General features: G+C 46.1%; 1 protein-coding gene across 2 annotated transcripts in view; it reads right to left on the reverse strand.

Annotated features, from left to right (window-relative positions):
* znf507 (zinc finger protein 507) overlaps positions 1–22568 on the reverse strand; it is a 79156-nt gene that overhangs the window by 19828 nt on the left and 36760 nt on the right. For both annotated transcript variants that reach the window (XM_060911745.1, XM_060911746.1), the window contains 2 exons: positions 20344–20448; positions 4981–5115 (listed from right to left, as the gene is read on the reverse strand). In XM_060911745.1, the coding sequence (XP_060767728.1) occupies positions 4981–5115; positions 20344–20448 (240 nt within the window). The remainder of the gene's footprint in view (positions 1–4980; positions 5116–20343; positions 20449–22568) is intronic.

Genomic DNA, 22568 nt, shown 5'->3' on the forward strand with positions numbered 1-22568 from the left:
CTTGCTGTAGAATTATGGGATGAACGATCAGACCTCGGCACCTGTTTGATTGGCTCGCTGGCACAGCACGAGCTCCTGAGTGCAGTGATGCGAGGTATATCATCAAGCTCAAAATTAACAGCCAGCGGTAGCTCACTGCTCTTTTCTCTGATGTCGGTTTCACTTTGGAGAAACAGATGTCCAATTGTTCCGTGTTCTCGTTCCTCAGTGGCACTTTGGGAATCCTAGCAGCTGTACGCAAGCTTATTTTACACGTTCGCATGGAACACGCCAGCGTTCTTTACTGAAAAAAAGTTCAAATGTTGTCGTCTTCCGAGTGTCATAGTTATGTTTAATTCCCTGGACATAATCGTTTTGTGTTTGCCAATATTATCTTTACACAATCTTTCCTGTTGTGTAAAAATCTGAACTAACCATAGAAGAGGATGATTAAACAAAGTGACTTGGTAACTCCAGCAAAATTGCTGAAACGAGTCAAGCAAAGTAATTACTGAAGATAAATGAATAAGTGACTTTTTCTGCTTTTTCGTTGCCATGTTTACTCGGTCTTTTGTTCTGTCGCATCGCAGTATGCAGCACGTGGAATTCTCCAACAGAGCGACAACAAAAAGCATACAGACAGCGCTGTTTAAGTCTTCGAAGGGAAGCCAAACGCTATGCGTGCTCAAACTCTTTATCGTGCTCCTTTTAGAATATTAAACAACAGGTTCAGCTGGATGGACTTTTTCACTACTCTGTGTTTCATGTCTCTGTGGAAAGCTTGAACGGATCAATTTGCATAGCAGAGATGTCCACAAGCGCCGAAGACCGGCGGTTTTCTCCGCCTACACGGGTGGTCTGCGTCGGCTACCTGGCCCCAGAAAAAAAAATAACAAGATCAACTGTGAGTTACTGCGCACTTGCGTATCCCTCCCCACTCCCTTCTATATCAGAATGCAAGCAATCGAAGGAATAGGACACTTATTATGAATGTTGGCTTCAACAAATGATTAACCCTGAAACGAGTAAGTAAAGAGCAGTGTCTCTCCCCAGGAATTTCAAATAGCTTCCTGGTAAACTGTCATTCTGAAATAGCATTTTGCTTCTTGAAATAGCATCAAAATCCACCCGATATGTTTTGTAAATAGATTGTCCGTAAACAGGAAGTCGATGTGCGACAGACCTGAAAACGGTATACATGGTACAGAACCCCAAGCTGAAGCTCGGTACCAAATATCAAGCAGTTGTGATTTGTATTTGCTGAGAAACATGTTACGAAAATTTTGTAAATCCACCCTATATGCTTCGTAAATACATTCAGTCGGTAAACAGGAAGTCGATGTGCGGCAGACCTGAAAACAGTATACACGGTACAGAACCCCAACCTGAAGCTCGGTACCAAATATCAAGCAGTTGTGATTTGTAATTGCTGAGAAACATGTTACGAAAATTTTGTAAATCCACCCTATATGTTTTGTAAATACATTCAGTCGGTAAACAGGAAGTCGATGTGCGGCAGACCTGAAAATGGTATACACGGTACAGAACCCCAAGCTGAAGCTCGGTACCAAATATCACGCAGTTGTGATTTGTAGTTGCTGAGAAACATGTTATGAAAATTTTGTAAATCCACGCTATATGCTTCGTAGATACATTCACCCTGTAAACAGGAAGTCGACGTGCGACAGACCTGAAAACGGTATACACGGTACAGAACCCCAAGCTGAAGCTCGGTACCAAATATCAAGCGGTTGTGATTTGTAGTTGCTGAGAAACATGTTATGAAAATTTTGTAAATCCACCCTATATGTTTCGTAAATACACTGTCCGTAAACAGGAAGTCGACGTGCGGCAGACCTGAAAACGGTACAGAACCCCAAGCTGAAGCTCGGTACCAAATATCAAGCAGTTGTGATTTGTAGTTGCTGAGAAACGTGTTACGAAAATTTTGTAAATCCACCCCATATGCTTCGTAGATACATTCACTCAGTAAACAGGAAGTCGATGTGCGGCAGACCTGAAAACGGCATACACGGTACAGAACCCCAAGCTGAAGCTCAGTACCAAATATCACGCAGTTGTGATCTGTAGGTGCTGAGAAACGTGTAAATGAAAATTTTGTAAATCCACGCCGTACGTTTCGTAAATACATTCAGTCGGTAAACAGGAAGTCGATGTGCGGTATACCCACCCCCCACCCCCCCCAAGTATAAAAACTTGCCTTTCACTTTTCCAGCGATTTATATCGTCTCCGCTGCCCATAATTTGCTGCAAATCCAATTATTCCACCATGAAATTGTCATCGATTTGGGTCTAGCATGACCGGAAGCGATGCCATATTTGTTGATCGATTCTCGCGCTCTGATTGGCTGATGCCAGACCACGTGACAATGCTGTAGCGTATGTAGTTATGCTACAGAGCCAGGCAGCGTACTACAGAGGGGATCTGAGAAAGCCAAGCACACACGCATCTGGAGGGAAATTTCAGACATGTTTTGCAAGTATTTTCAAGGGAAATGGTTAGTAATTTATTCGTTGAGAATACACCAGAAGGCATGTAAATTTCAAAATTTTCTGTGGGGAGGGGGGTGTTCATGCCCCTAGACCCCCCTAGCATTAGCGTCGCCGCCGCAAATTCCAGAACTGCCTATTACTTTTTTTTTTAAGCCGGCTACTTCAGATTTTCTGGAGAAGCCTGGAATAGATTATTTAAAACAGAGGAAAAACAGCGGTCAGATGGCCCACCTGCCCTGCCATAGATGCAGTATCTCTACTGCGCTCAAATATTAGGCGCAACGAATAAACAAGACACTAAACAAGACTTACAAACATTCACACGCACACTGAAAATCCTTTATTTAATCGCCGTTGTTCTCTAATAGCAAAACTACAGAAGCCGAGAGAGGCCCTTCATATAATCCTTTTTTTTTATTCACCTTGTTATCCTGAGATAATGGCATAATTAATTCAGGATCTCGAGAAAACAACACAACTAATTCGAGATCTCGAGAAAACAAAACCGTTATTTCGAGATAACAACATAATTTATTCAGGATCTCGAGAAAACAACACAACTAATTCGAGATCTCGAGAAAACAAAACCGTTATTCCAAGATAACGACAATTTATTCCGGATCTCGAGAAAACAACACAACTAATTCGAGATCTTGAGAAAACAAAACCGTTATTCCGAGATAACGACATAATTCATTCAGGATCTCGAGAAAACACCACAACTAATTCGAGATCTCGAGAAAACAAAACCGTTATTCCGAGATAACGACATAATTAATTCAGGATATCGAGAAAACACCACAACTAATTCGAGATCTTGAGAAAACAAAACCGTTATTCCGAGATAACGACATAATTAATTCAGGATCTCGAGAAGACACCACAACTAATTCGAGATCTCGAGAAAACAAAACCGTTATTCCGAGATAACGACAATTTATTCCAGATCTCGAGAAAACAACACAACTAATTCGAGATCTCGAGAAAACAAAACCGTTATTCCGAGATAACGACATAATTCATTCAGGATCTCGAGAAAACACCACAACTAATTTGAGATCTCGAGAAAACAAAACCGTTATTCCGAGATAACGACACAATTTATTCAGGATCTCGAGAAAACACCACAACTAATTCGAGATCTCGAGAAAACAAAACCGTTATTCCGAGATAACGACATAATTCATTCAGGATCTCGAGAAAATAACACAACTAATTCGAGATCTCGAGAAAACAAAACCGTTATTCCGAAATAACGACATAATTCATTCAGGATCTCGAGAAAACAACACAACTAATTTGAGATCTCGAGAAAACAAAACCGTTATTCCGAGATAACGACATAATTCATTCAGGATCTCGAGAAAACAACACAACTAATTCGAGATCTCGAGAAAACAAAACCGTTATTCCGAGATAACGACATAATTTATTCAGGATCTCGAGAAAACACCACAACTAATTCGAGATCTCGAGAAAACAAAACCGTTATTTTGAGATCTCGAGAAAACAAAACAATTATTCTGTGATCTCGAGAAAACAAAATTATTTCATGATCTCGAGTAAACAGCTGAGAAATGGTTCATTCAGGTGCTCCAAGAGACTTGTGCTATGCTGAGTTTGTGGCTTTTTCTCATTCTGTATAGACGCAACTTTGGTCATTAGAATGTCTGGAATAATCGATCACCTAATAAGGCAATATTTTGATCAGGGGTTGACACAGGGAGAGATTGCATTAAGTCTTTTAATAAAGGATAATTTAAAAATTAGTCCGCAGCACCTCCGCAGAAGACTGGCCCGGCTCTCTCAGCTGTTTTCTTGAGATCATGAAATAATTGTTTTGTTTTTTCGAGATCACGGAAGAATTGTCTTGTTTTCTCGAGATCGCGGAATAATTGTTTTGTTTTCTCGAGATCTCGAATTAGTTGTGGTGTTTTCTCGAGATCCTGAATTAATTATGTCGTTATCTCGGGATAACAAGGTGAATAAAAAAGGATTATATGACGGGCCTCTCGCAGCTTCCGTACAAAACAGTAAAGTCGAAACATAAACCTATTCCTTGGCGATCTAGTAAAATTAATGGGAATCTTTTGCCACAGCTCCACTGGGAACCGTAACCCTTGGATTAACGTGTTGGAACCAGTCGTGACGTTGCCGGTCATTATGCTAATGATGATGCAGTCATGTTGTGACAGAACTACTGACGCCTACATAACCTGAATACTCATACTGCCTCACTGGAAAGCATCCGATAGCAAATTCAAAGCAAACATGCAGCAGATATGGCTGGATACTGGAACGAATTACATGTCGTATCTGGTCTCGGAAGTAGTCAGGAGAGAATACACGTCATCCGTTATGTTACTATTATGAAAGACTGAGGAGGACTGAAAATTTGTCATGTATCCTGTGCTGTTTTTACCTGATACACATTAATATAAAATTAATTTATACATAAACCCACAAACGACTCGAGGTGATACTCACCGGCTGCTCTGAGAGATGGCCTCGTTGATGGCCTTGTTCACTTGTTCGTAGTTGTAGTTCTGATCCCCAGCGTGTTTCCACATGTGGGACTTGAGGGATGGAGGATGGCTGCAAACGTATCCACAGAGGGAGCACCTGAACGGAAAAGACGAAGAAGAATGAAAGCAATTCTTTCGATATCTGATTGTGTTGTTTTACGACACTGACACACCGTTAGCACAGTACGAGGGATGACTAATAAGTTTTGAGCCTCGCCCAGAAAACAGCGAGGTAGGCAAATTACATTTAGTCTACGTAATCTGCCAAATAACATTGTGCTACCCAAGTTTCTTGATCCTAAGACTTTTCGTTTCCTTTTTGCAGGCTCTCGAAGTGAACGCGCTTGACAGGTATCATGAAAATGGAGAAACTCGAGTACCGGTCCGTAATCAAGACTTTATAATAATTCCGTACAGAATAACACTGTTTGCCGTAACATCGTATTTATGTAACTTTTCCGTACAAAATACGGCCAATCCGTACTAGTAGGCATCTCTGCAAATGTACTCCGATACGAGTGAAAGTTGTCCAGTCAAATTTTTACTTAAGTACTTGCTTTTAAAAATACTTAAGTATTAAAAGTACATTTTCTGTCAACACGTTGTATTACTGCCATAACGCTAACAAAACCTAACGCCTCTGAAGCAACCTACTGGATTTACTGACTGACTTGGAGAACCTATAGAATAAATGCCTTTAAACACAGAGTTCTACATTCTGTTTATTTGGCAAGATTATGCTAAAACATACAGTGGTGCTTAAAAGTTTGTGAACGGTTTAGAATTTTCTATATTTCTGCATAAATATGACCTAAAACATCATCAGATTTTCACACAAGTCCTAAAAGTAGATAAAGAGAACCCAGTTAAACAAATGAGACAAAAATATTATACTTGGTCATTTATTTATTGAGGAAAATGATCCAATATTACATATCTGTGAGGGGCAAAAGTATGTGAATCTTTGTTTTCAGTATCTGGTGTGGCCCCCTTGTGCAGCAATAACTGCAACTAAACGTTTGCGGTAACTGTTGATCAGTCCTGCACACCGGCTTGGAGGAATTTTAGCCCGTTCCTCCGTACAGAACAGCTTCAACTCTGGGATGTTGGTGGGTTTCCTCACATGAACTGCTCGCTTCAGGTCCTTCCACAACATTTCGATTGGATTAAGGTCAGGACTTTGACTTGGCCATTGGAAAACATTTACTTTATTCTTCTTAAACCATTCTTTGGTAGAACGACTTGTGTGCTTAGGGTCGTTGTCTTGCTGCATGACCCACCTTCTCTTGAGATTCAGTTCATGGACAGATGTCCTGACATTTTCCTTTGGAATTCGCTGGTATAATTCAGAATTCATTGTTCCATCAATGATGGCAAGCTGTCTTGGCCCAGATGCAGCAAAACAGGTCCAAACCATGATACTACCACCACTGTGTTTCACAGATGGGATAAGGTTCTTATGCTGGAATGCAGTGTTTTCCTTTCTCCAAACATAACGCTTCTCATTTAAACCAAAAATTTCTATTTTGGTCTCATCCATCCACAAAACATTTTTCCAATAGCCTTCTGGCTTGTCCACGTGATCTTTAGCAAACTGCAGATGAGCAGCAATGTTCTTTTTGGAGAGCAGTGGCTTTCTCCTTGCAACCCTGCCATGCACACCATTGTTGTTCAGTGTTCTCCTGATGGTGGACTCATGAACATTAACATTAGCCAATGTGAGAGAGGCCTTCAGTTGCTTAGAAGTTACCCTGGGATCCTTTGTGACCTCACCGACTATTACACGCCTTGCTTTTGGAGTGATCTTTGTTGGTCGACCACTCCTGGGGAGGGTAACAATAGTCTTGAATTTCCTCCATTTGTACACAATCTGTCTGACTGTGGATTGGTGGAGTCCAAACTCTTTAGAGATGGTTTTGTAACCTTTTCCAGCCTGAAGAGCATCAACAACGCTTTTTCTGAGGTCCTCAGAAATCTCCTTTGTTCGTGCCATGATACACTTCCACAAACATGTGTTGTGAAGATCAGACTTTGATAGATCCCTGTTCTTTAAATAAAACAGGGTGCCCACTCACACCTGATTGTCATCCCACTGATTGAAAACACCTGACTTTAATTTCACCTTCAAATTAACTGCTAATCCTAGAGGTTCACACAATTTTGCCACTCACAGATATGTAATATTGGATCATTTTCCTCAATAAATAAATGACCAAGTATAATATTTTCGTCTCATTTGTTTAACTGGGTTCTCTTTATCTACTTTTAGGACTTGTGTGAAAATCTGATGATGTTTTAGGTCATATTTACGCAGAAATATAGAAAATTCTAAAGGGTTCACAAACTTTCAAGCACCACTGTATTTCTGAAAGGACATCAGATAACATTATTCGTGTTAGCATAACTCCGTTTTTACATGCTAACTAACAGTGTCCAAGTTAACAAGCTATAGGAGTGTTCACACGGCACAGATTTGCATCGATGCTGCACCGATGTATTTTGTTGCGATATATCTTACACCGGTGTAAATTTTGTGGAGCGTTCACACGTCACAAACCTGCTTACTAGAGAGAAGCGTGTTAGCACCGGTGCAGCCCCACTTGCGTTCACACGGCAGTTTTTGCGACCGTGCTATACGATAGTAATAATGCGGAAATGAAATATGCGCATGCGTGAAAATGTACTTCCTTTTCCCGGTTGTCATGGCATCACCAAGCGCCGGGAAAACAACGTGGATGAAGACACCAGTGTTGCCAGGTACTGCTGACGTTTTCCAGCCCAAAATATGTTCAAATCCGCCAAAATGCACTTAAAACCGCCCAATCTGGCAACACTGGAAGACACGCAGTTCTGCTGTTGTTGATATTCGCCATTTTGGAAGCGCAAAATACCAGGATGCAAATTATGCAATGCCCGTATGTAATCAACTCTCCTCACGCGTAGCGAGTCTACCCCTGTAGCGTTCAGACGTCCCATTTTATATCGGTGCTGCCCCGCAAACTAGCATTTACTCCGGAGTAAATTTCTTAAACCGCCTCCCGAGCAGGGTTAGATTTGCACCGGTTTAAGCAGCTTTAAGGGGCTACACCGGTATAACTTTGTACCATGTGAATGCTCTACCGGGGCAGCCCCGGTGCTACACCGGAGTAAAAGTTGCCATGTGAACACCCCTTATGTGTAAGCATTAGCCGTGGACAAGGCTACGGCAACTTGGTGGACAAATCCATAGAAAGTCATCTGACTAACCAGACTGCATCGCTATTGTAACGTTATCGCTAGCTCTAAAAGCACATACAACTTCATTACACGCTTTCTCTTGGAATAAAACATTTATATACCTCAATAAGCTTCCGCAGGTTGGACGGCGAGGTTTTTGTCGGCTGTGATGTGGTTCGTTTTTGGCAAACAAAGCAAACGTTTAAAATGAAATGAATCTTGGATCCTCTCAGAAAACTGAAACGTGGGTCATGGATGTGTGCGTTCCTCAGAAGAACTGCTGAGAACTTGATTTTATACAGTCTATGGATGTGACGTGACCCTAGTGATTACTGATGGGCTCACTCAGGGTCATCTGCGAAAAAACCAATCACGTTTTATCAAAGAAAAGAAAAAAAACATCCACTTTCAAAGCTGCTTCATGGTAACCAGTAATGAGGACCTTGGCAGAAATGTAGTGGAGTGAAAAGTATGATATTTGCCTTTCAAATGTAGTGAAGTCGTAAGTTTTCAAAAAAATTTGATGCTCAAGTAAAATACAGATACTCAAAAAGTGTATGTAGCGCGGACAATGCGTGGGTGGAGCACAGAGGACGGCAGGACAACGTTTGGAGGTAGTAACAGCGTATTTTATTAATAAACTTTTCAGTCTAAAAAGAACTCGCAGCACACAGACACACTCTCAGCCTCCACTCCCGGGTCGCGCTCCCTCTGCTCTCTCTCAGCCTCTTAAAATAGGGAGCGGTTTACTGGGAAAACACACACAAAACACAGGTTAATTACCGTCAGGTGTAGCGAATCTGCCACTCACCTTCCCCGGCTCCACCCTCCTGTCACAGACCGATGCTTGACCACGCCCCCGCTGCCACATACCCCCACCGCCCGACTCAGGCCGGGCGCCCGTCCGGCCCGCAGCCGACTCCCCCCCCCCTTGACGGGAGAGGAAGTCCGCCACGACCATCTGCGCCCCCGGCCTGTGGACCACCTTGAAGTTGAAGGGTTGGAGTGCCAGATACCAACGGGTGATCCGCGCGTTGGCATCCTTCATGCGGTGGAGCCACTGGAGGGGCGCGTGGTCCGAACAGAGGGTGAAAGAGCGCCCCAGCAGGTAGTAACGGAGGGCGAGGACCGCCCACTTGATCGCCAGGCACTCCTTCTCAATGGTGCTGTAGCGCCCCTCACGCACTGACAGCTTGCGGCTGATGTATAGGACTGGGCGGTCCTCCCCCTCCACCTGCTGGGACAAAACGGCCCCCAGCCCTCTGTCCGACGCATCCGTCTGCAACAAAAAAGGGAGAGAGAAGTCAGGGGAGTGTAAGAGTGGCCCCCCACACAGTGCAGCCTTTACCTCAGAGAAAGCCCGCTGGCACTGCTCCGTCCACTGGACCGGATCTGGTGCCCCCTTTTTAGTGAGGTCAGTCAGCGGGCTGGTGACGTCCGAATAATTAGGTATAAACCTACGATAGTAGCCAGCCAGCCCCAGGAACTGTCTCACCCCCTTTTTGGTCTTGGGCCTCGGGCAGGCCGCAATCGCTGCTGTCTTATTAATTTGGGGACGCACCTGCCCGTTGCCCAAGTGGAAGCCCAGATACCGTACTTCCACCCGCCCAATCGCACACTTCTTCGGGTTGGCAGTGAGTCCCGCCCGCCTCAGCGACCTAAGGACGGCCCTCAGGTGTTGCAGGTGCCGCTGCCAGTCATTGCTATAAATGATGATGTCGTCTAGGTACGCGGCCGCATAGGTGGCGTGCGGCCGGAGGACCCGGTCCATCAGCCGCTGAAACGTAGCGGGCGCCCCAAACAGCCCAAACGGAAGTGTGACGAACTGGTGTAAGCCGAACGGTGTGGAAAAGGCCGTTTTCTCTCGGGATAATGGAGTCAAGGGGATCTGCCAATATCCCTTCGTCAAATCCAGTGTCGAGTAAAAGCGAGCCGTGCCTAGTCGATCGAGCAGCTCATCAATACGAGGCATTGGGTATGCGTCGAATTTAGACACCGCGTTGACTTTTCTATAGTCCACACAGAACCGGACCGACCCGTCGGCCTTGGGAACCAAGACCACTGGGCTGCTCCAGTCACTGTGGGACTCCTCGACGATGCCCATTTCGAGCATGGCCTGAAGTTCTTCCCGAACCACCTTTTTTTTGTGTTCGGGTAGTCTATAAGGGCGGCTACGCACTACCACCCCCGGGGGCGTCTCTATGTGGTGTTCTATGAGGTTCGTGCGACCGGGCAGGGGCGAGAACACATCCGAAAACTCGGCCTGCAACTGGGCGACCTCCGCGAGTTGGGTCGGGGAGAGGTGGTCTCCACAGGGGACCGGAGAGGTACGTGATGCCAATGACCCTTTGGGGACCTCCGGCCCCAGCTCCGCCTTCTCCGGAACTACCGACACCAACGCCACGGGGACCTCCTCATTCCAGAGTTTCAGCAGATTGAGGTGGTAGATCTGTAGCGCCCCCTCCCTGTCCGTTCGCCTAACCTTGTAGTCGACGTCCCCGACTCGCCGTGTGACCTCAAAGGGTCCTTGCCACTTGGCGATTAATTTGGAGCTCGACGTGGGCAACAGGACGAGTACCTTCTCTCCCGGAGTGAACTCTCTAAGGCGCGTGCCCTTGTTGTACAGGCGGACTTGCCGTTCCTGGGCCTGCCGCAAATTCTCCTGAGTTAGGTGGGTGAGTGTGTGGAGTTTTGCGCGCAGATCCATAACGTACTGAATTTCGTTTTTGCTCTGTGAAGGTCCCTCCTCCCAATTTTCCCGCAGTACATCTAAGATGCCGCGCGGCTAACGCCCGTATAATAATTCAAACGGGGAAAACCCCGTGGAGGCTTGGGGGACCTCTCGCACTGCAAACAACAAGGGTTCGAGCCACTTATCCCAGTTACGTGCGTCCTCACTTACGAATTTTTTAATAATATTCTTGAGGGTGCGATTGAACCGTTCAACTAAACCGTCCGTCTGTGGGTGATAAACGCTGGTGCGGATCGGCTTAATACCTAGTAGCCCATACAGTTCGCTCAGTGTTCGTGACATAAACGAGGTGCCTTGGTCAGTCAGAATCTCTTTCGGGATTCCAACCCGGGAGATGACGTGGAAGAGGGCCTCTGCAATACTGCGTGCTGAGATATTGCGAAGAGGCACCGCTTCCGGGTATCGCGTTGCATAGTCCACCAGGACTAATATAAAGCGGTACCCTCGTGTTGACCGATCTAATGGCCCAACGAGATCCATCCCAATTCTTTCGAACGGGGTCTCGATTAATGGTAGGGGGCGCAAGGGCGCTTTTGGAATGGCCGCTGGATTTACTAACTGGCATTCGCGGCACGCCGTACACCACTTACGGACGTCGCCGCGAATCCCCGGCCAATAGAATCGGGCCATTATCCGGGCGAGTGTCTTATCCTGCCCGAGGTGTCCAGCCATGGGATTAAAGTGGGCCGCCTGGAATACCAATTCCCGGCGGCTCTTTGGAATTAACAACTGGGTGACTCGCTCTTTCGTCTGAGTGTCCTGCGTCACTCGATATAATCTATCCTTCAAAATGGAAAAATAGGGGAAGGACGGGGTGGCGTTCGGCTGGAGCGTTTGACCATCGATTACTCTCACTTGGTCAAACGCGTGTCGCAGAGTCTCGTCTCGCGATTGTTCCAGTGGGAAATCCACGAGGGATTCCCCAATAGAAAGAGGAGGGGCCGGCAGCTCCTCCCCCTGTCGCGGAGGTGACGTAGACGGCTCTGCGACCGCCGCTCCAGCCAAAGCGACACCGGGACCCTCCCCCGTCAACCGGCAGGACCCACTCTTTACTAGGCGTGCCATTAAACCCCGAAATCCCGGCCAATCGGTCCCCAAGATCAAAGAGTGGGTAAGGCGAGGATTAACCGCCGCCTTCACTATAGATTTTTCCCCTCTAAAATATATGTGGACTGACACCAACGGGTAGCTGTGAATATCCCCGTGCACACACAACACCTTCACCCCTTGTGCTCCCCCCAATGCCTCGTCTTGCACCAGGCTTTGGCGGATCGAGGTCTGATTGCAGCCTGAATCCACCAACGCCTGATATGTAGCCCCTTGTACACTTACCGGTATGCGATACGCTCCGGCCCGATCGAGGGCAGCCTCTGGCGCGTCGGGGATCCGCACCACCGCCCCCACCTCCATCGCTGCACATTGTTGCTGCAGGTGGCCCGGTTCCCCGCAGCGCCAGCAAACCGGCCCGGGCCTCCCCTCTGCAACTGTGTTCTGGGGCTCGCTCACCTGAGGGGGGGGAGAAACAGACACAGAAGGGAGAAACGGGAGGGCACCACGGGTGCGGCGGGCCGGCTGGGGTGGGGCCGGCCCCCGCCTCCGTGGTGGGGGAATGGGGCGAGGACGGGACACGGGAGGAGGGGGGGAAGACAGAGAGAGAGAAGAGGAGACAGAAGACGATGTCATCCGTTGTCCTGCCGCCGGTACAGCCGCCAGATGATCCTCCGCCAGTCCTACGGCCTGATCCAGCGACGCCGGGCGGTGGCACTGGACCCACTCCGCGGTTCCGGCTGGTAAGCGGGCAACGAACTGTTCCAGCGCCACCTGGTCGATGATTCCCTCGGCGTCGCGATCTTCGGCCCTCAGCCACCGCCAGCAGGCGTCCCGGAGCTGCTGGCCAAACGCGAACGGGCTGCCGGCTTCCTCCATCCGCAGCGCGCGGAAGCGCTGGCGCTGCTGCTCCGGCGTGCGCCCCACGCGCTGGAGGACGGCCCGGCGAAGGTCAGCGTAGGCCAGCCGGCGGTCGGCGGGGAGCTGTAATGCGGCCAGCTGCGCCTCTCCAGTCAGGAGGGGGAGGAGGCGCGCCGCGCGCTGCTCCATCGGCCACCCCGAGGCTTCGGCGACCTGCTCGAACAAGGTGATGAAAGCCTCGGGGTCGTCCTGCGGGCCCATCTTGGTCACAGTGAGGGGAGACGGGCCCGCGGCCGGGGCGCTGGTGGACCCCGCCGACGCGAGGAGCCGCCGGAACGCCTCTCGATCTTCCTGTTGAGCCAGCACCAGGGCTTCGAAGCGGCGCTCCTGCTCCGTTCGGAGCGTGACGAGTGCCTGGTGCTGGCTCTGCTGAGCCGTGGCGAGGGCGTGGACCAAGTCCGCGAACGGGGAGGATTCCATGGAGCTGTAGCACTGGTGCTCCACCTTTTCCCGGGTTTCGGCACCACTGTAGCGCGGACAATGCGTGGGTGGAGCACAGAGGACGGCAGGACAACGTTTGGAGGTAGTAACAGCGTATTTTATTAATAAACTTTTCAGTCTAAAAAGAACTCGCAGCACACAGACACACTCTCAGCCTCCACTCCCGGGTCGCGCTCCCTCTGCTCTCTCTCCGCCTCTTAAAATAGGGAGCGGTTTACTGGGAAAACACACACAAAACACAGGTTAATTACCGTCAGGTGTAGCGAATCTGCCACTCACCTTCCCCGGCTCCACCCTCCTGTCACAGACCGATGCTTGACCACGCCCCCGCTGCCACAGTGTACTTAAGTCCAGTATTCAAGTAAACAAACTTCGTTACTGTCCACCTCTGGTTGGTGGATTATCTCCAAAAGGACCCCAGGGTCACTGGACGCTGACCTGCCTGAATGAGAACATCAAGAAGAGGAGGCCAGGAATGCTGACCAGAGGGGTCTTGTTCCATCAGGACAATGCTCCGGCCCAAATTCCACGACTGTGGCTTCCAATTTGTCCCTCACCCGCCATACTCACCAGACCTCACACTCTCTGACTTCCACCTGTTCCCGAACCTGAAAAAGGATCTGCCTCAGAGATGCCTACCCCAAATTTTGAATTTCAGTATTTTTGAAAACATTTTTCAGTATTTTGGAATGACTTTCAGTAACATTAATTTATGCGCATTTCCATTATAAAGAGGTGTATATACCAATATGTTTAACATTTAAATTATTAAAAATAACTGTTTTGTGTGAATTGAATAAACAAAACGCGAGCAGCCATCTCAACTGAATTTCCACTCAACAAATTTCTAGAGCATACAATATATCACATTTTTATAAATACAATAGTGTTCCCTGTTTGCAGACATTACGGTTGACTACCGATCATTGGTATTGAATGTAACTCCTCAAAAGTATTATATTATATTGCCTGGCAAAATGTTCTACCTGTTAACGGATTCTAATAAAATAAAAAAAAAAAAGTTCTTATTTCATGCCAAAGAGAGTCCGACATTGTTATCTTAATGTCCCAATATATAAATACTCCAGCATAATGCTTCAGAAGAGACATTGAATAAAATGACATTTATAATTGTATTTAAAACAGTGGAATGATCAATTTTTTGCCACAATCCCAACAGCACTAATCATAAAATTCTGTTTTTGATCATACTACATGTACATTTGCACTTGCAACACTGAAAAGACTTTGAATTAAAGAAGTACAGCCAGTGTTTGATATTTCAGTGAATAAAAATCAGACATGTAAAAAGAAACTAAGTTTAACTCACATTTCATGGCACTAATTGGCAAGTTCAACTCCAAGCACAGGTCAACCATCACCGCTTCAGCACGGGTCACGTTCCGTGTCTTTTCATCCACAGATTTCGTAAAAAACTGCTGGATACCCCCAGATTTACTTTCCGCCTGACTCGCCATTTCAGCATACTCCATATGTTTTTTTTGTAGTTGACATGCCGCGTGCAGTCATCGCGACCACCATGAGTGATGTTAATGTCAGTTCTACACAGTTTGCAGTGCGCGTATCCATTGCCCTTTTGACTGGGTGTAATGCACGGCCATTCTACCGTATCGAAAATAGCGCGAACAAATGTGCGATATCTGCGCATGTCACACACAGCATGTGTGGTTGTCGTAAAAATAAATAGCCGTGAATCGTGCATGGATTGAAAAAGTCGCTTGGACATTTAAAAACAACTCACTGGAATTTTTTAAGACTTTATAATAATTCCGTACAGAATAACACTGTTTGCTGTAACATCATATTTACAGTGGTGCTTGAAAGTTTGTGAACCCTTTAGAATTTTCTATATTTCTGCATAAATATGACCTAAAACATCATCAGATTTTCACACAAGTCCTAAAAGTAGATAAAGAGAACCCAGTTAAACAAATGAGACAAAAATATTATACTTGGTCATTTATTTATTGGGGAAAATGATCCAATATTACATATATGTGAGTGGCAAAAGTATGTGAACCTCTAGGATTAGCAGTTAATTTGAAGGTGAAATTAGAGTCAGGTGTTTTCAGTCAATGGGATGACAATCAGGTGTGAGTGGGCACCCTGTTTTATTTAAAGAATAAGGATCTATCAAAGTCTGATCTTCACAACACATGTTTGTGGAAGTGTATCATGGCACGAACAAAGGAGATTTCTGAGGACCTCAGAAAAAGCGTTATTGATGCTCATCAGGCTGGAAAAGGTTACAAAACCATCTCTAAAGAGTTTGGACTCCACCAATCCACAGTCAGACAGATTGTGTACAAATGGAGGAAATTCAAGACTATTGTTACTTTCCCCAGGAGTGGTTGACCAACAAGATCACTCCAAGAGCAAGGCATGTAATAGCCGGCGAGGTCACAAAGTACCCCAGGGTAACTTCTAAGCAACTGAAGGCCTCTCTCACATTGGCTAATGTTAATGTTCATGAGTCCACCATCAGGAGAACACTGAACAACAATGGTGTGCATGGCAGGGTTGCAAGGAGAAAGCCACTGCTCTCCAAAAAGAACATTGCTGCTCATCTGCAGTTTGCTAAAGATCGCGTGGACAAGCCAGAAGGCTATTGGAAAAATGTTTTGTGGACGTATGAGATCAAAATAGAACTTTTTGGTTTAAATGAGAAGCGTTATGTTTGGAGAAAGGAAATGCATTCCAGCATAAGAACCTTATCCCATCTGTGAAACATGGTGGTGGTAGTATCACGGTTTGGGCCTGTTTTGCTGCATCTGGGCCAGGACAGCTTGCCATCATTGATGGAACAATGAATTCTGAATTATACCAGCGAATTCTAAAGGAAAATGTCAGGACATCTGTCCATGAACTGAATCTCAAGAGAAGGTGGTTCATGCAGCAAGACAACGACCCCAAGCACACAAGTCGTTCTACCAAAGAATGGTTAAAGAAGAATAAAGTTAATGTTTTGGAAAGGCCAAGTCAAAGTCCTGACCTTAATCCAATCAAAATGTTGTGGAAGGACCTGAAGCGAGCAGTTCATGTGAGAAAACCCACCAAGATCCCAGAGTTGAAACTGTTCTGTATGGAGGAATGGGCTAAAATTCCTCCAAGCCGGTGTGCAGGACTGATCAACAGTTACCGGAAACGTTTAGTTGCAGTTATTGCTGCACAAGGGGGTCACACCAGATACTGAAAGCAAAGGTTCATATACTTTTGCCACTCACAGATATGTAATATTGGATCATTTCCCTCAATAAATAAATGACTAAGTAAAATATTTTTGTCTCATTTGTTTAACTGGGTTCTCTTTATCTACTTTTAGGACTTGTGTGAAAATCTGATGATGTTTTAGGTCATATTTATGCAGAAATATAGAAAATTCTAAAGGGTTCACAAACTTTCAAGCACCACTGTACGTAACTTTTCCGTACAAAATACGGCTAATCCGTACTAGTAGGCATCTCTGCTGCCTGGACAATGCTACACCACCAATGAGGAGGTTGTGGACACTTACCTCGGGGCCCAAACTAAGGACTTCTACTCCAGCGGGATCTAGGCACTCTGCCACTGGTGGAAGAAGTGCATTGACTTGAAGGGAGATTATGTTGAAAAATAAAGCATGAAAAGATTTCTATTGGCTATCATTTCCTGGTAGCTCAAAAGGTATCAGTCACCCCTCGTAGTACGAGTTTTCAGAAGGAGCATAAACAATTAACTATAGGAAACTACAGAAGACCAAAATTAGGAAGAACAAGAGGGAACTGGGGGGCTGAGTTTCATCTGTACGCTCTCTAAATCTATTTAAGAAAAGTATTACTCTCAAGGGGCGGCACGGTGGTGTAGTGGTTAGCGCTGTCGCCTCACAGCAAGAAGGTCCTGGGTTCGAGCCCCGTGGCCGGCGAGGGCCTTTCTGTACGGAGTTTGCATGTTCTCCCCGTGTCCGTGTGGGTTTCCTCCGGGTGCTCCGGTTTCCCCCACAGTCCAAAGACATGCAGGTTAGGTTAACTGGTGACTCTAAATTGACCGTAGGTGTGAATGTGAGTGTGAATGGTTGTCTGTGTCTATGTGTCAGCCCTGTGATGACCTGGCAACTTGTCCAGGGTGTACCCCGCCTTTCGCCCGTAGTCAGCTGGGATAGGCTCCAGCTTGCCTGCGACCCTGTAGAACAGGATAAAGCGGCTAGAGATGATGAGATGAGATGAGATGAGATTACTCTCAATACTTAGCTATAACTCTGGTGTATCTGGTGACCTTCAGATCAGCACATCTGTTCATTATGATTCATATCCACTTCATCTGCCTTGTGAAAAACTAAGATAAACTCCCAGAGGTGGACAAATATGAAATTCATTAGCTAGCCCACGAAGCAAATAAATGCGCCAATGTGTTGCCTGGTCCCAAGATTTGGTTGCGTGGAAGCTTAATTGACTCGGATTAAAAACGTAGTAGCTATTGTAAAATAACATGTGGTGAGTTAGTTAGCTAACTAAGTCCATTACGACGTTGAATCTACTTGTTCGGACGATGGATTCTCCATCCCTAATTATAAATATTGGTTAAGTGATATTGCTGGGTTTCAGTCACGTGACTTTTCTTAGCGGTTTTACCGCAAGTGAAATAGCTGGTGGTCTAAACGGCTGCTGTAGTGCAAACAACTAGCGATAAGTTATCAGAGTATGCTCGTAATCTAGAAGCCACTGCTGGCTTTAGATCTATTCAGAAGATTGCTATGTGCAATGGAATCGACCCCTACAGTCTGGGAAAGAAGGATTTGTCATACGATCTCGAAAACTACCCTTCAGTCGAGTTCCCCGACATTTCGAACTATCTGGTGTTGCAGACGTCCTTCTACACCGCAAAACAGATGAAAGCGTGGAAGAGTATGGAGGCTTACAACTTTTTTGTATGTAGCTGGGTAAAGGACCTCGGGATCAAGTCGCTGCCGAATGAATCCTGTATTGTTTTTGCCCGTGTATGTTTTTTTTGTTTTTAAAGCTTTTGGTTGACGTCTTTACAACGAAGTGCTGCAAGTTCAAGTGTAAACAAACAGTTCGCTTGATTCTCACTTGTGTTGGCTCTTATCTCTCAGGTAAATCATTCACAAAGATCATCAGAAACCCCTTTAAAGACCTGGATCTTAGTTAAACGAGATGGAGAAGTGATCACGGCGCGTTGTAACTGTACGGCTGGGGAAGAATTTTGTCGCGACCTTCATGCATGTGGACTTTGTGAGTGAGGAGTAAACAAAGAAACAGCTGAGGACTTTAGCACTTCGTGAATAAAAAAAGTACCGTAAAATAACGACACATAGCAAGAAAAGTACTTGGAAAACACTAAGGACATAGCTGAGAAGGAGATACAAACCTTTCACCAAGTGATCACCGCAAACTCGAGCGTGCTTCGACTCGGCTCCCTTCGATTTCACTGAGAGGTTCGAAAGCCACCTTTCTCCACGTCGTTTTGTGAAATCCCGTTCACCTTTTATTTATTAGTTTCATGGTTTGATCGACTCGAACAATCTAAAACAACGCACGCGTAGGCATTTTTCATGCAAGTAATGCACCGTGTCCGTACAAATGCTTTTTCGACTGAGCTTTGCTAGACCACCGGCTAAAGTTTTGAATAACTAATGAGGCGGATGTGACGTCACGCGAAACCCAGCAATAGGAGTGGCCACACACAGTGACGAGAGAGAAAGATACCCCTTTTCCACCAAATCAGTTCCAGGGCTGGTTCGGGGCCAGTGCTGGTGCTGGTTCACAACTCGTTCAACTTAGCCTGGGAAATCCCATGCTGCTTTGCACAATCGTTCCGATCTGAAAAGACAGCATGGAAACTATGGTCTAAAGGCTCGCCTGAGTTAGGGAGTCAATCAGAGAGTGGGGAGGGGTGGAATGACGGTGACGCGTACTACTCGACAAACGGAAGCTTGTAGTTTATTTGGGACTGTTTACGGATCACATTTAACATGGTGGCGAGCGATACGAACCAAACTTTCGATCAAGCTTTAGACACTGTTCTGAATAGTTTAGAGCTGTAATCGTTCGGTGCCATTGTTTGCCTATTTTTGTTTTGCCTTCTCTTTCTCTTTCCTTCTCTTCTTCGCCTCTTTGTCTTCTTCGTCGCTCTAACTACGTCACCGGGTACAACTGCCATGATTGGCCGTGGGCTACGTATACGCCAAATGACAGACATTCGCAACGTCCAATAAACGGCCGTTGACAATCGTAAACCACACCTCCCCTACGAGAAATTCAATAGGCGGATTCCAGACCATATTTCACTTGTGATATGGTCTGGTGTTAACCAGACTACGTTCAACTTGCGAGCCAGCTGAGAACCAGTTTGCTTTTCCATAGCTCACGGTGCTAAGGGAAGCCACGTCATTACGTCGCTGTATACGTCACTTACGTCGCTACGTTTGCATAAACCTTGGCGCAAACATCGAAGCAAAAACAACACGGAGAAGAAGAAGCAGCAACAACAACAACAACAACAACAATAATAATAATAATGGATGGCTTCGCGTTTGTACAGCTGCTGGTTCTCGTCGCTTAAAAATGGCGATCTTTCGCAGTCTTGCGATTGTTGTTGGTCTTAACAACTCCGCCCCCCCGCTGACGTAAGCGGTTCTTTCCTCTGGCCCAGCAAAGAGTTGGTGCTAGCCTGGAACCGGTTTTTCTGGCCCCAGAACCAGTTCTTTGTTCAGTGGAAACAGAAAACCCGGTTCCAAACTAAGCACTGGCCCCGAACCAGCCCTGGAACTGCTTTGGTGGAAAAGGGGCAAGAGAGGATGGCTAGTTATGTCAGGATTCAAACTCTCCATCTAACGTTAAAGCAAGCGCTTTGACTCCTGAGTCCTTTGAGGGTTCAGGGGTATAAAAAGCATTTGACTTCTCTCTGCTGGCTTTGTGCCATGCTTCTCACCTGTACTGCTCGAGGAGCTGCACAGCCTGGTGCTCCTGTGGGTGTCTCTTCATGTGGCTCTTCAGGCTGTTCATGTTGGTGGTGGCAAAGTCGCAGCTGCAACACCTGTGGCAGATCAGAGTGAACAGACTTCTAAAAACAGAAACCTACCCCCCCATCAATAGAGCTGCAATTCCTCCCAGTGTGGATTTGGGCCTTTTTTTTTTTTGGGATGTGCTTATTTGCAAGACTGGCTGCAATGTGAACGATCACCCAAAAGCTCTGCATCTGAAGTAAGAGGCCATTTGTATGGAGTCTGAGCTCAAAGAGTGGCGTTCAGACAAGTGTTAGTTGAAAGAGCCAGGCATCTCTGTGGGGCTGTTTGAAGTAGGCGTAGGTTAGAGGAGCGGAACGGCCGAAAGACATCTCCATGCGCTCAAAGAAGCCCCGCTGAGAGCTGGAGAATGTACAAGCTTGTGTGTGTGTGTGTGTGTATATATACGTATCTTTCGCACCCACACTTAATACCACAGAAAGCACTCCGCTCTCTTACTTGCACTAGAAACGTGTCAGGTAAATTAAACTTACGCTTTACTGCCCTCTTGTGGCTAAAAGCTGATATTAGCGTATTTACACACGTCGCCATATGAACGCCGACAAAACGGATTTAATGGGTTTCATCTGCATTCTTTTTTTTTTTCCCTGTTGAAGAGAAGAGAACATCATCTTGCTGTCTGCCACTTCCACTGCATCCCACTCGACGTACAAGTGCTAAGCCGAGTGCTAGTTGAAAGGGCTACGCGTCTCCGAGGGGCTGTTTGAAGTAGGTGTAGGTGAGAGGAGTAAAATGGCTGAGAGGTGTCTGCATGCGTAAAGAGGTCCAGGTAAGAGCTCGAGAATGAGATCCACCATGTGTGTGTGTGTGTGTGTGTGTGTGTGTCTTTCCATTTTTTTAATACCGCATTGGGAAGGTGTTTTAATCCTGACCACGATTTTTTTTTTTTTCCATTCGCTCGTCTTCAACCTGGCCAGGGCTGCGGTGGAGCCACAGGAATACAGGAACACACACCGGATGGGACGCGAGCCCAATGCACGGCTTGTCCGTTTTGGCAATTAATAAAATATAATCAGCTTAGCTAAAGTTCGATAACCGGCCAACGACACACCCGCTAATATCGACTTCGGTTCAGTGTTTTAATTCTGGTTCTAGGATTTATAAGATTAGGCCCACTTTACACGGGGACGGTCTGAAACAAAAACGCAAAAGTCCGTTTTCGTTCTCACTTTTTTCCGCGTCTACACGACCGTTTTCAAGGAGGAAATCTGCATCTATATGGTGACACATAAATGTGTGGAATTCAATTGGATGTGCATGCCAGGCGGCCAGGTGGTGCTGTGAAAGACCTCCGCTATGTCTGCATGCATGCGCAACGTCTTCCGTCTTGTCTGATCTGCACATCTGCGCCACGAAAACTTTGACTACTCTGGCTATGGTAAGTAAGAAAGTAAGTAAAAAAGTAAGAGCATACTATACCCGCCTCTGGTCATTAACGGTATATGTGCAGATTCGGTATAGATGTTCGAAGGACTCCTGGACGTTTATTAAAGCTGCCAGAGCAGCTTGAAGGTCCGTTGGATCGATGTAATCAGACATGCTCTTACTTTTTTACTTACTTTCTTACTTCCCGGGCTGGCATGTACAGTATATGACATATGTATGACGTAAACGCGTACCCGACGTGAGCAGATCCGAGCAGAGTTTCGCGTATTGGGTAGTTTAGACGGATATGCAACGGGGGCTGTTTTTAACTTATCCACTCTGGAAGGCGTTTTCAATTTTTTCCGTTTTTCAGCCTCAGAAACGCCGTCCCCGTGTAGACGAAAGGCACTTCCGATAAAACATTTAGTCGTTTTTACCCGACAGCGTCCTCGTGTAAACGGGCCCTTAGTCTTCCATTAACACGACTTAATCTTTGTCTTTATACAAAGCTAATCGTAAAATGTCACGGAATACAAGGGTACACAGTTCTACATGAAACGAAGCCTTGTTTTCAGGTCATGTAATAGAAAATGTCCTAAATCAGGGCTTTTCAAAGTGTGGGGCGCCAGAGTTCTTCGGGGGGGGGGCACAACGTGAGAGACAAAATGGATCGATTTTTAGTACCTAAAGCTACAGGGAGTGAGGAGACGGCCAAGCATAAAAACAGAGCCTCCAGGATGTTGCGATTTGCAACTTCAGCGCAAAT

The sequence above is a fragment of the Neoarius graeffei genome, chromosome 27 (genome assembly GCF_027579695.1).
Source record: "Neoarius graeffei isolate fNeoGra1 chromosome 27, fNeoGra1.pri, whole genome shotgun sequence".
In the NCBI taxonomy this organism is placed as follows: Eukaryota; Metazoa; Chordata; class Actinopteri; order Siluriformes; family Ariidae; genus Neoarius; species Neoarius graeffei.